The sequence below is a fragment of the Sinohyriopsis cumingii genome, chromosome 4 (assembly GCF_028554795.1).
Source record: "Sinohyriopsis cumingii isolate HCF-2022 chromosome 4, ASM2855479v2, whole genome shotgun sequence".
Taxonomy (NCBI): Eukaryota; Metazoa; Mollusca; class Bivalvia; order Unionida; family Unionidae; genus Sinohyriopsis; species Sinohyriopsis cumingii.
This window is the reverse complement of record NC_142964.1, coordinates 78,294,801-78,309,646: the sequence shown is the minus strand read 5'-3', so window position 1 is coordinate 78,309,646 and position 14,846 is coordinate 78,294,801. Positions and strand designations below refer to the sequence as shown.

The 14,846-nt window shown below is 33.8% G+C and overlaps 1 protein-coding gene across 1 annotated transcript in view; it reads left to right on the top strand.

The window, feature by feature from the left end:
• LOC149801503 (scavenger receptor cysteine-rich domain-containing protein DMBT1-like) overlaps window positions 1-14,846 on the top strand; it is a 230,825-nt gene that overhangs the window by 54,254 nt on the left and 161,725 nt on the right. Inside the window, exons 3-6 of the mRNA XM_089955679.1 lie at window positions 2,400-2,568; window positions 6,046-6,414; window positions 8,474-8,806; window positions 12,078-12,374. Coding sequence (XP_089811805.1) covers window positions 2,400-2,568; window positions 6,046-6,414; window positions 8,474-8,806; window positions 12,078-12,374 — 1,168 coding nt within the window. The remainder of the gene's footprint in view (window positions 1-2,399; window positions 2,569-6,045; window positions 6,415-8,473; window positions 8,807-12,077; window positions 12,375-14,846) is intronic.

The following is a 14,846-nucleotide window of genomic DNA, read 5'->3' as shown; positions in this document are numbered from 1 at the left end:
GGAGAGAGCATACAAAAAATTTGCTGTGGGTCCCGTAGTTATGCCACCGCTTGACTTATAATTGAGTATATATGGTACTCTGGGATATGACTGCAAGTGATAACAGATTTGGCAAGATATATCATTTTTGCAACAACTCTGCAAGATCTTGTATGCCAATACTTGTGTAATTTCACAATTTGCCACAAATTATGTATTCTAGGTTGGCTGAGCAGCATAGGTTTTGTCACAGCTAATATTTTCAGTCTTTTTCTCGAAAGAGAAAGGACAATTTTGCCAAAATCAATGACAGTGTTGTTAGCTCTTGTATAATCTGTGCCTAATAATAATACATATAATAATAATAATAATAATAATAATAATAATAATAATAAATTATTTAAGGCCATTCATTTAGACAAGGACCATTCTCCTTTGAGCCCCTCTTATGAAAAGTATACCAATCTGCATCATAAAAAAGATAAAGCCCCCCCCATATGTGTGTTCATATGGCAAAATGACCATAATTGTCTACAAGTCCCATTCCATCTGAGAAAACAGGATATGTTTATTTTTCTTCTGTGTACAGCATTCATAGTCCAAAAGATCTTACAAGGGGGTAACCTCTAAATTACAGACAAGCAGGTTTTCATTAACATAGTAAAGAACCTTGTCAGTATTATAAACTTAGTGATCTCCCTTACATTTTAGACATTTTTTTGTGGCACTCCATCAGCTTATAATCACAACACTACAAGCCTGAAACAAGTTAAAAAATATTATGGGCAAAAAGAATTTCTTGCGACATTTCCATAATTTCATATGAAATATGAAGGAAAAGGAAAAATGTTTATGGAAATTTCCAATCAAGGAAATTTGCAATTTTCTGATTTATCCATCCTAGTGATCCCTCATTATTAAATCCCAGAGCAACATTTTGTGACCGTTGCATATCATGAGTATGATAATTAATCACATTAAAATTGCCAGACTGCTACTTAATTTATTTCACTTTGTTTTGATTCATGACTGATCAGAATCAGTAGCAGTCTGGTTTCATAATATAGAATGTAATAAGGTTTATAAAGTTGGTATTTTTGGATATTTTGGCCAAGAACACAATGTATCCAACAGTATAAACACTAATTTATTGTATACCTGTTTATCATAACCAGACTGTTAGAATTGTTCTAATCGCCAAATTGAGAAGATTCTTGGAAAGTGGTCATGCAATTGGCATGACAGAGCATATTTTAGACACTTTTGCATTATAATTATAGTTGCTTCTCTGATGTCATGTTATGTTGTAACAAATTTATTGGGTGCTATGTTGCTTAACAGCACCCAGTAAGTGGTTGACAGTGTCCAATGTAAAGAAAATTATTCTCGACTTGATCATTACAACCAATCTTTTTGCATATGATATCATAGGCTTTTTCAAATCTGACTTTGTGGTTAAAAAAACATTGTGATACACCTTGCTCCAGCATTTTTCAATATTATAAACTTAAGGATGTCCACTTTAATCAAATCAGTGTTGCTCAAAATGCAATGATACACCCTTGCTCCACCATTACTCAATATTACTGTACAAACTATAGGATGTCCACTTTTATAAAATTCAGGTTGCTCAAAGTGACATAATGATGCATCCTTGCTCCACTTTATAAAATCAGTGTTACTTAAACTGACATTATTGTTACATTTTTATATCATCAGTATGATGTCACTTGTTTTCTGAGTGTAACAAAGTGCTATGAACTCTGGGATAGATTAGACATAAACACAGTTGTGATTTCTGTGTCTTAATAAATCATAATATAAAAAAAATGCTTATACAGTTTAAATTAGTGCAATAACAGTTTTTTTAAAGAAAAAGAATAAGAGACCCTGGTCAATTATTAGTGATTTATAACCAGCTGGATATACAGGAAGTTTTATATTGTGGAAAATCAATTTGATCTCAGTAATTGACACAATTACTGAAAATATTCACTTGCTTATGCCCATTTTGCTTATGTATTTTACAAGACAAGGCTATAATCTTCATCCTGTGCAAATTTGATAAATTTTCTGATACTCGTTCAACTTTTTTATTTTTTATGGGCAATTAGTGATCAAGTACTTTTTCCTATAATTGTCAGTTTAATGATATTTATTTGGTGATAGATATTCATCAACAGGTCATACAAGAAAATACACACAAGCCTGTTAGTCTTTATTTTGACTTTGAATTGTTATGACACTTATCTATTTAAAAAATAATACATTTTCAAAATGTTAAATAATTTAATAATTTATAAGTTTCTTGAACCATAAAACCGTATCTATGGCTAATTGAGTTACAGTATTTTTAATAATGCAGATTTCATGTACGTTTGCCTGGTGTGCATACAGATTTTTCGCTTCTTTTGCTGCAGGAGGCCCATAGGGAAGGCAGATTTGGTTTGGGAACAGGGAACATTTATTATGATAGTATGGACTGTAAAGGCACAGAAAAAACCCTACCAGAATGCTCCCATGATGGCTGGGGACAAAATGACTGCTTCCATGATGAAGATGCTGCAGTCACATGTTATAACCAAACAGGTACCTTTATTTCTTCAGTAAAATTATGATAACTTTTGGAAGACACAGTAGTAGAGCATCAGACATGTAATCCAAAGGTCACGGATTCAATACACACCCACATCAGTCCAAGTCACTTGCATCAGTGTGTTCTTGGGAAAAGCAATTACCAGTTACTTCCATTATCTCTGCATGATTTAGATGATGGTCTGTTAAATGTGCCATTAAAACCAATACAAACAATAAAACAGTTGATAACTTAAACATAAATCACTTAGCACTTGAGGGACTCAAATATTCCCATTATAAGTTCAGCATTCTTTTGTTGGGTCTCAAGAAAATTCAAAATTCAAAACATCAGGGCCTTCAGTGCTTCAAGCTTTTGAAGGTTTACTGTTTTTGCCTGTTGAATGAAGATATTCTGGTATAATTAGAAACTTCCTTTTCTTACTATGCCATTAAATCACAGGGATTGAAATTTTTTTTTGCTAGGTACCATTCATCAACACAAATGTTTGTTCCAGCAAGAAGGCACTTAAGCACATATCAGGCAAGAATTGTTGAAGAAACAGTTATGAAATCTTGTTGACTTGTTCATGATCAAGCCTGGCCCTAGGGCAAGGTGAATAAGACAACCGCCTTGGGCCCAGCACTTTCAGGATATCAACTCTGCAGTTCTTTTGCTTGGGGCCCAGCTAATTGCTTTTGCTGCCTTGGGCCCCACACATCCTAGGACCGGATTTGAGTGATCTTGTTGACTTTTTCATGATCTTATGCCAATGACCTTATGTTTTGAAGTGACACTGGAAGATCAAACTGACACAGAAGGATCATTGTTCTGTTGTTTCCACATAAGGATCAGTGTCCTATTGTTTCTACATAAGGGTCATTGCCCTATTGTTTCCATATAAGGTTCATTGTTCTATTGTGTCCATTTAAGGATCATTGTCCTATTGTTTCCACATAAGGTTCATCATCCTATTGTTTCCAAATAAGGATCATTGTCCTATTGTTTCTTCATAAGGATAACTGTTTTGTTGTTTCCACATAAGGATCATTATTCTACTGTTTCCACTTAAGGATCAGTGTTCTATTGTTTCCACATAAGGATCATTGTTCTATTCTTTCCACATAAGGGTCATTGTCCTATTGTGTCTACATAAGGATCATTGTTCTATTGTTTCCACATAAGGATCATTGTTCTATTGTTTCCACATAAGGATCATTGTTCTCTTGTTTCCACATAAAGATCATTGTTCTGTTGTTTCTACATAAGGATCATTGTTCTATTGTTTCCACATAAAGATCATTGTCCTATTATTTCCACATAAGGATCATTGTTCTGTTTTTCCTCAGAAGGGTCATTGTCCTTACTTGTTTCCACAGAAGAATCATTGTTCTGTTGTTTCCACAGCAGTATCATTGTTCATAGGCCTACCCTTCTGCACATGAGATTCTCACATGAGATCTAACACAGGTTAGTCTCACGTGCACTTTAATATGCAAATTAGGTAGAACTCACATGAGCAAATGGATTCTAACAAGAAAATCATATGTGCAGGAATTGTTAACATGAGCAGGATCTTGCAACAAAAAAACCCCAACTATAGTGTTTAGTTTTTATTAAATACATACAACTTTTACAAGAATTAAAACAGAGTAAGATCAAAATTCAAATCTAATAATAATAAGCATATTTAAGTTCAATTATTGATCTTTTAATAAGATTTCTCATGAGAAAAAAGACAACTAGTGTATGTTTATATTATTTTGAATTCATGGTATGGTTTGGTTTTGTGTTGTTTTATGCCATTTGTCAGTACATTATAGGATATAGTGGATAGTATATTTGATTGGGGAAGAACCTGGGAAGAACCACTGACTGATGGGAAGCTACTGGCAAGCTTTCTCCATACCCATGTTGGTCAAGCTGAGTCCTGAACTCATGTTGGCAGAATGAGATGTATAAGTGATGTATAAAAGCTAGTGCCTTAGACCACTTGACCACCTGGAGCCCCTTGAATGTCTGGTTTGTAGGCAGCACAGAATCCACAGAAATTTTACTCAGTGAAAAAGAGTGAATCCAAGGTAAATGCAGGCAGTTAAAATAACCTGCTTCTAAGTTGAGTCCAACTGCAAATAACATAGACTCTAATCTGCATTCACCAGAAGTTCAGGGTCTATGTTGTTTTTTGTACTGATTACTCCTAAAAGATTGCATTGATCCAGATCTGCAGCATGTGATGTGATGGCAGATCTGTGTCTGTGCCATATGCGGTTGGACTCTAGTTAAAATTGGGTATATGCATCACTGAACTTAATAAAATCATGTTACCAGCTATTCCAATGTAAAAAGTAATTTTGTAGGATTTGATTTTTCTGCCTACAAGTAAATTGATAAAATCTTTAACTTCCATTCAGTTTTTCTTTTTCTGGTCCTCGTATCAGAATAATGGTCAAATTAATACAGAACATGGACATCAGATTAGGGAGACTAAACTGACACTGATTGTTGACATAAGCCATAGACCTTATGTTTCTGGAAGTCTAAAAATCTGTACATGATGAAGCAGGTAATGTAATGAAGAGTAATAAAGAACTTCAGAAAATGAAACAGTATGCAAACAGTATGCAAACAGTATGCAAAGATTGGAATCCAAGAGCTTGAATGAACTCTATGTGTAAAATATATGTGTAGCATAAATAGTTATCCCAATTTCTTCCTTTTCTGTGGCAATATTAGAAATTGCAAAACATTATACTCACAGAGCCTGGCAGTCAACATATCTATAGAGCATCAGCTTTTTTAAATGGTACTTATCTCCCTCTGCATACGGTTGTCCTGTAAAAATGCTCATAGCTTGCTGTCCATTACACCAACCCAGAAGTTGTACTCATGAATTGGTAGTAAGTTTGCATCCTTGCATATGTGTGTTTGTGTATTTGAGTCAGGTAGTGACTTTAAAATATTACAGGAAGAAACTATAAAAGCTATACATTAGCAGTATGCCAAAAATGTAACAGGTATGCAGTCATGGCAATGAATCAGTTGCAGTATCTTTTTTATGTTAGTCAGAAATGGCAAAAAAAATAATTTTAAAAGCCTTAGATAGGGTCCATTCTTATAACTAAAAAAATAGTGGGGAAATCCCCCCCCCCCATTTGAAAAGAGGGAGAATTTTCTAAATATAGGATGAATTTAATGAAGACATAATGGTATGGTTTGAAAGTATTTGAATTTGATGCATTCAGTTTTTTTTATAGCATAATTATTGTGAAATTCACATGAATCCTGCAATTGCATTTTTTATAATAGCCTTTAGTCTATATACCAGTTTAAAGAAGCATTGAAAATCCCAAATGGTATATTATTTTAAAGATCATATAAAATTTATTACAAAACAATTTAAGGTATTTCATGATATTGTAAATAGTGCTAACATATCAACTTAATTATGTGTGAGGACTGACATTCACTCCATTCAGTTTCTTTTTCAGTGCAGTTTGCAGGAAAGACTAACCTGGGAACAATCCAGATTCGATACAGTTTACAAGCAGGAACAAACAATTTCACATGGGCCCATGTGTGTGATGATGGATGGGATGATCTTGATGCGACTGTGATGTGTAAACAGTTAGGATATGTGTATGGAGTAGCTTTGCACAATTCCTCATTTAATTTGTATGGGCCCTTTAATCAAGCTGACAAGGATACTCAGCAGATATCTCTCGCGGGGTTTCGTTGTCAGGGATCCGAGACTGACCTACAAGCATGCCCCCAGTCCAGTGTTCTAACAAAAGGCTGTGGAGACAAAAAATATGCAGCTGGAGTTTGTTACAATACTACAAAGGAGAATGTCAATACATGTAAGCTGTATAGTATTCACCTACCACACCCCACCCCAACGTACCCCCGGTAATGTGTAACCTCTACCAATTTTAGAAATGAAAAGCCTAAATAATATTAAAAAATGCACAAAATTTAGTCTTTCCATTTATGAATTTTGTAATTTCAAAACCTGATTGTCACCAGCATGACCCTAACACTTTCATTCAGCTTGCATCGCAAACTAAACATAAGTTTCTGTACTAGCATGGCATCCATATTTATGTGGGCAGGTCAGTTAGTTTTGAAATTTCTGCAGTTCTTTGTCTACAATAAACAACAAATAATTTTGAAAATTTGCATAACTTTGGGAGTTAAATCCCTTTGAACCCATATCCATAGGCATTAAGCTGCTTTCCCTTTTTAATTTCTTCAGGGTTTTATTTTGAGATGTTTTAGAACTAAATATTGCAAATATTGGATCCAGACAACACAGTTTTCAATGTCTGTGTATATTTGGTCTCTGGAACAACACCCCTTCAAAGAAAATGGACTTTTCCAGCAACAGGCTCATTGTTTACAATGAAAACTCACATTGGGCAAGAATATGAACAAGATGACAGTGTTAAGAAGCCCCTAGTAACCGTCAGGTTAGAAATGATAATGAATTAAACATTTAAGTGCTTTGTATTTTTTATGTTCTTGATGCTTTTCTTTTTTAAAATTGCAAGATGGGCTACAAACTGCCAAATTGAAGTGAGGTAGAGGAGGCGAATACTGCAAGATTAAAATTTCAATTCAGTTTTATAAAGACTTGATTCAAGTACGATATTTTACCTATGAAAGTTAAAAATTGCAATGAATTTTATCTGTGATCACACAGGTGTTTGAGATCAAAGGGCTCAGATGGTTCACTTTTTTGTTGTTCACCTCAGAACTCATCTTGACCCACCTGCAAAGCATAGGTGAGACATAAAGCAGACATTATTTACTGGTCAACTGATTGCATCTAATAACATCGCCAAGCCCAGCAAATATGATGGCGGCTTTTGTTTTTTTTATGTTCATTAAATTGTGAGAATCTTTTATCAACCACCACATTGTTTACTGCTTGGTTGTGAATGCAGTTAAAGAAGAAACACATGCTGGCTATTGTTTGAGCAACAATTGTATGCAGAATTAATTGAAGACAATCACAAAGATGACTTACTGGCTTTACTCATGGATCAGTAATCAGTAACATTCCCGATAATGTTTATTTTGGGATAACACTTCAAGAACCTGGTGAAATTGTTAAATTTCAGAAGCAACGCTCCAGTTGTATTATATTAAAATCCATATGCAAACTCTTCCCCAAATTGATAATAAACATTTTACGTACTATTTCTTGTACTTTAAAAAAAAAAATCCCTGTACGAGAAAAATACATGTACATGTATTTGAAATTTCAGGAACCACATCATGATTGTATTATATTAAACTTAGACTGACTAAATTTTTCAATGGGGCATATTAAAACCAAGAAATTTCATGTGGGAAACATTCCCCTTATTTAGCATATCCATTCAGGATTAAATATATCTTCTGCATTTCATAACTAGGTGCCACAATTGCGGTCAGCCTGACTTCTAGATTTCCAATTAACTGATTCTTAATAATTTCAACTCTGACATGTTCAATACAAAGGTTGAAGTTAACCATTTCTTTCCAGTCTGTCTGAAGGTTAAATAAATGAAGGCTTAATTAAGAATCACTTCCTCTTATGACACAGAGATTACAAATCATTGCATTATAGCGATTTAACACACACCTGTCCCCATAAATCTAATTAATTGTTCTCTTGCCCAAATTGATGTGCTCTTTATAAATTGACAGAAATTTGCACCCTTACAGCCTCGTTTTAATGGTATAGGACGAGTTCAGAGACATGTACGTATGTATGGATCAACAGACTTGTCACTGTATCCTGGCATTTTAAAGAAAAAAATATATATAGTTTTCATATAGATGAGTATACATAATACAAATGAGGCAAACACCTAGCTCAGTCATTGATGTATCTTATGTAGAATTCACCGATGTTGACTTTTGTTTTCACAGCGATTGCAGTAAGGATAAATGCCAAGAATAATAATGAATCATACTGGGGTCGAGTGGAAGTTCGTTACCTGGACATTTGGGGCCATGTGTGCAAGGATAATTGGGATGACAGGGATGCTTCTGTAGTCTGTAGGCAAAGTGGATACCTCGGAGGGAAAGCTTATGGACCTTTGTATAATTCAAGCAGCATTGAATCTTCAACACTAACAGCAGAGTGGCTAAATAATGTTGATTGTAATGGCAAAGAGAACACCCTGCAAGAATGTAAATTTAGCTTCCAAGGAAAGATCGTTAATTGCCAGCCTGCCTATGTCCTCTGCTACAACAGTTCAGGTATCATTTAAACTAGGTTTTACATAAAGATTCTAATGTAGTGGTTTAATTTGAATTTCTTGTATTCTAATGTTATGTAATTAATTAACTGATAGCTTTTCTATCACCTGTGTAATCATTATGAGATATATAGGTTTCACTGTTCTGCCAGTGTTGGCAACAATGGCATCAATGTTAACCCGTTACCTCATACAAGCGTCTTTGGACGCCTCTACTCCATTCGCATGGAAGCGCCTTTTGACGCCTCTGCAAGATTCGCATAGAAGCGCCTTTTGACGCCTGCTGTAAACATCAGCCATTTTGAGATAGTTTTCGTAGCGCCACCTTCGGGGAAAACCCCCCTATTACATACTACATTCATTTTTGTGAATGACAATTACGTCAGATCACGTGGTCGCTATTCATGCACTGGTCGATATCTGCTATTTAAAGTAACTGGGTCGTAATCTCCACTCTCCAAAATGGCAGCCGCGGATTTCATTCAGTACGTACGAAGTTTTCACGATTAGAATAACAACCACGAAAGATTCAATAAATTAGGTAAAGGCTCTGATATTAATGTAGGCAGCAATTAGTTTTTATAAATTATCAAATTCAGATGACTTAGTGATATAGACGCACACGAAAACCTTGTAAATTTCGAGTATCGGAAATGGCAACTACGGTTGGTCACGCGGCCTCACTGACATGACGGTGAACGAGTTCTCTCAAGATTTCGAAGCACATAAAAAAATTCTTCTGTGGAAAATAATTACAAAGCTGTAACAATCGGACATTACTCTTAAATTTTTCCACATATAATATATGTGCACCAAAAATGTAAAATGGTTAAAATTGTTGTTAATCGTAACATACACTAAATTGCTTAACAGTTCACAGGCAGGATTTCATTCAGTACTTACGAAGTTTTCACGAGTAGAATCTCAACCACGAAAGATTCAATAACTTTGGTAAAGGCTATGATATTTATGTAAGCAGCAATTAGTTTTTATTGATTATCAAATTCAGATGACTTAGTGATGTAGACGCAGACGAAAAACGTGTAAATTTCGAGTATGGGAAATGGCAGCTACGGTCGGTCACGCGGCCTCACGGACATGACGGTGAATGAGTTCTCTCTCGATTTTAAAGCACATTAAATATTCTTCTGTGAAAAATAATTACACAGCTATAAGAATCGGACTTTACTCTTCAATTTTTCCATATATAATAGACGTCTACCTTAAACGTAAAATGGTTAAAACTGCTGTTAAACGTAACACCACTACATTGCTTAACAATTCACAGGCATGCCTATGCGGATGCGGTCTGCTAGGTAACAGGTGTTCTATTTATAGCGTGCTGCACTTTGTCACTATGCTCTATGAGGTAAAGGGTTAAGATTCTGAACTAAATTATCAGCTTTTTACAAAACAGTTGTATTTGACCCTAATTAATAGTGACTGTTATATTTTATGATCTTTAAACAATCACATGTTTGACATGGGTCACATATGTTAATGTGATGGACAAAAAGATGTTACGAAAGATAAATCTAAATTGCGGAAAAATTACATATTAAAAGTGTCATTTTTTAAAAGTTTTTATGCCTATGTTAATGTGTTAAGTACATATCCTCATCTGAAAAATTGTCAATCATCCAAAGATTTTCAGAAGAGCAGTTGTCTTCTGTTTAAATTTTATATCATTTTGAAGTCCATTAGATAGTTTTACATTTATAGAGTAAGTTTTTTTATGTTTACTGACCCTGTCTGATAAATATCTTGCCTAGGTGATGGCATCCCACTCAAAGTTTCCCTGCCTGTTATATGAATAGTGCAGTTAGTAAGTTGCATTGTCAACACATCCTGTGTTAATCAACAAGCTCTCGAATGTGAGCACAACATCTCTTACAGGTAGAGACCTATAGTATGCTTAATTGTCCCACTTTAGTTTGAGTTTTAGATGACAACTTACACAACAGTTAAATTAAAAATGTACATGTATTAAATTAATATGCTGTAAGGTACTGACCATCTTATTTTCTGGAATTTAGGTGGGAAGGAAGCTGTGATTTTCTTTTGAGCTGAGATATTATGCTTTCTTTTTTCTCAAACAATAAATCTGTTCCTTTCAAATAATATAATGTATGTGATGTTTTTTGTGCTATAAATCAGGGCAAATAATTTTTTAAGCTATTGAGAGAGATTGTTTTCTTAAAGTGTCAGGCCCTAGTCCTGGACCAATAAACTGTTGGACCCTAATATAATTGTGATATACCATATTGCAAAAAAATTGCATTATGTTCTGAAATACATGTACTGCGTTATGCCATGGTACAAATTTTGTTGTGGCACTCAACTCTAGTCAGTATAAATTCAATCAGCAGTGAGTGGAAAGGCAGAATCGACAGATGTACAGGGATAGATACAACCATATTTTGTGCCCAGATTTCCACAATGGAAGATTATTCATTAATTGTTATTTAAAAACAGATAACATTGATATTAGTCACATCAAGTCCATAGCATGATGATATTAGTCATTAAGTTGATAGCACAATATTTCTTAGATTTTTAAATGAAAATATTAAATGGTTATTACGCAAGTCTGTATGATCCCCATTAAGAAAGGCCACCCATCTTACAAGGCAGTTTCCTGCAGAAGGGGTGGGCTTATTAGATGGGGACCATTGTATAATTTCTTCAGACGATGACAAGCATTCAACATTAGCACAATATGGTAACCATATTTAACACAGTAACTTCTGTTTCTGCTTTAGTTTAATATCGTCTGTGTCTGCATTATTGCATTAAACTCATTAAAAATCACCAATAATTACATTTTAGGCCATGAAACTTTAAATGCCTAGCTGTGTGCCGTTTGGTGCTCTTGCCAATTTGGTCATGACAGTTTTGTGTCTGTAGGTGTTGTAACAAAATTATACTTTTCAAATGTACTTTTTCCTGTCAGAAAACTTGACATCATTATGGTAAAACATTTATCTGTTGAAATTCATGATTTTGACTCTGTTTTGTTTCATTGTTTTAAAGAGGATCAAACATAACTATTTGGAGGATGGGGCGGGGTTTGATGGATTTATTTAAGAGATCCAGCATAGATATACTCATCTTTGTTTCTTCTGTTAGTGGTGGAAGGTGTGAAGATGTGTTTCGATGCTCTTCGGTCAATTATTATGGAATAGCCTTTAGAGGAAATACACAGAAATAATGTAAGTGTTATTGTGAATTTATTAATGCATAGAAGTAACATTTACTTTGAATTGTTCCAGGCATATCCATAAACATTGTGGCTGACTCCCCGGTTCGTGGCCGTGTTGAAATTACATATGATGGGATCAAAGGAGCCATATGTAAAGATTCATGGAGTCATTTTGATGCAGTAGTTGTTTGCCAGCAGCTTGGTTACATAGATGGTGACTCATCAGATGGTTCATTCACAGGAAATTATTTCATGAATAGAATGAGGTGTAATGGGCTTGAAAAGTCCTTGTTAATGTGTGCCAATGCTGGTTGGAAAGCAGTTACTAATTGCAATGAGGCAGGATATGTTACATGCTACAGAAATGGTAAGTGTGCAGTTTCTAGCATTTAGAATCAATTCCAATTTTGTTATTTATTATGAGTATTTTTACTAATGAATCAGTGTTTGATTAATGATCAATTCATTTTGTCAACTTGATGTCTTGGCAAACCCATCTTGAGCCCAAAACGTTGAAGATTGGTGGCTAATTAAACTTCAGTTGAAGCTAGTCACAAAATATTTTTATTAACTAATTACTTATTTCACTAAATGTGACTAATTGCCAACTCAATTAATTGCAAACAATACTAATTAATTTCAAATGCAAACTTTCGGATGTTAAGTCATATTTGTCTCTACCCTGTTTGTTAAAATATTTCTCCAGTCTTTTGCATGGGTAGGATTTGTATGGGTAGAATTGCATGGGCAGGATTTGCATGCCTTTTAACTTTTGTTATTATTATTCTATTTCCTTTATCTGATTTCATAAAAAAGACATATTTAATAAAATAATACCAAGCAGGTCTGTTTCTAAGTGAGTGTAACAAGGAAGATTATTATTATTATTATTGCAATACAACAAACACTTCCTCAAATTGGACAGTTGGTGTTTAAGGAAGTCTTTAGAAACACTGATAGACATGGCTACGACATGAATAAGAGGGCATGTAGTGTTTATGATGATTACACTGAAATTGAACTAAAAGTTAGAATTAAAACACAAATTTCTCTTGACAAGATTTATTCAGTTGGTATTTATTTCTTAAAGTGCTGCCACCAGTAGGCGTATACATGTACTGACATTTTTATGGATCAAAATAATGTTGAATACTTGTGATGTTTTTTTAAACTGTGCTGAAAAATCTTTTTTATTAAAAGAAGTTTAACAAAATATATTCTTATTAAACTTTGCAAATTTCCTGTTGTTGAATCAGATTTCTGCATGCTAGTTTCAAGAGTAAAATGAGCAGTATATCAAAGTTTCTTTACTAGATTACGATTACGATTATGATTACGATTTTCATCACGTTCAACAAATAGAGGCAAATTCCTTTGGTATTTTCTATTAAAAACAATGGGGTCCATGCATCATTCTGCATTTTAAGTGGGTTTGAGAGTTATCCATGTACAAATTATCAAGGGAGAGGTGCATATGTGTGTGTGTGTGTGTGTATATATATATATATTTTTGTTTCCTACATTAATACCAGGTGTATTTCATCATGTTAAAATGCCATTTTTTGGTACCACAAGATGAAATATATCCTGTATTTATGCAGATAAAAAAGATTTTTGTTATTATATACCTAGTATGCATTATTGAAGATTAATTTCACTATTCAGCACACCCACCCCATTTGTCATAAGTTCACCTGTTTCAATCACATCTTTTGACTGACCATAAAATGTATTAGAGATCTGAGAGACTGATAGGCTTGGTATGTCCAAATCTGATGCAACCAGTCTGTAGTATCTTTTACCGTACCTGACCGCAAAAGCTAGTCCTATTGAGCAAAGCAGCATACCGGATTTTTATGCATTGTTGTTAAGATTGTTAAAGAGATATAACTTCAAGGAGAAAATTTGAAAATTCCATGAATTTAAGATGTGACCTTGAAAACTCCATGAACTTTTTAAATATTTTATACTCGAAAAGTCCTTGAGTTTAATGAAAACTCCTTGAATTTACATAAGGATACACAAAAACATGGAAACTAAATAAAATATATCACTTGTTAAATTCTAGATTTTTCTTTTCAAAAAAGAATTACACAACTAGGAAAAGCTGTGTTTGAATTTTAAAACAGGATCATTGCTGGCTTTATCAATGGAATATATACCATCATTATTTTTCAAAGCCCTTAAAAACACCTTTTAACAAAAAATAATATAATAAAAATATATGAAAGATAGCTTTTACATTTCCATTTTTGTGTTCTTAAAAAATTTAAAACCTTATCTTTAATAAACCAGATCCAATATCTTATTGTATAGCATTTACAAATTGCACCCTTGTGCTCATTGCTGTGATTAGAATATGTTTTCTTGATAAACATTGATTGAATGGAGATGATCTGCATGCTTTCCAAAGAGTTAGTTTTATGTTGATAAATTGGTTGCTTGAAGACCATAAACAAGATTCCTAATGAAGTTCTTATTAATAAGGACTTTCATAATGTTGACACATACATCATTAATTGTTATGAATATCTATACTAGATTCATTACAATAACTTTCCAAGGTGTATTTAAATTCTGTATTAGCAAAATTGATATATTAATTTAAATTGTGTTGGTACAACATGTCTAATATATTTACAAATAAAGATGGAAAAAGTAGTGGAAAGCTGTTTTCATCAAGCCTAATTATTGGGTTAAGAAGATTAATGTCTTGTTTGGGTAGTACTATTTGGAATATAGACTAAGTTAATGTTTTTTTTGTTTGGTGGGAGAGGGTAATTAAAGGAGGCACCAGGCAGGGGAAATACATTTTCATTGCACTTCATTTATATTTTGA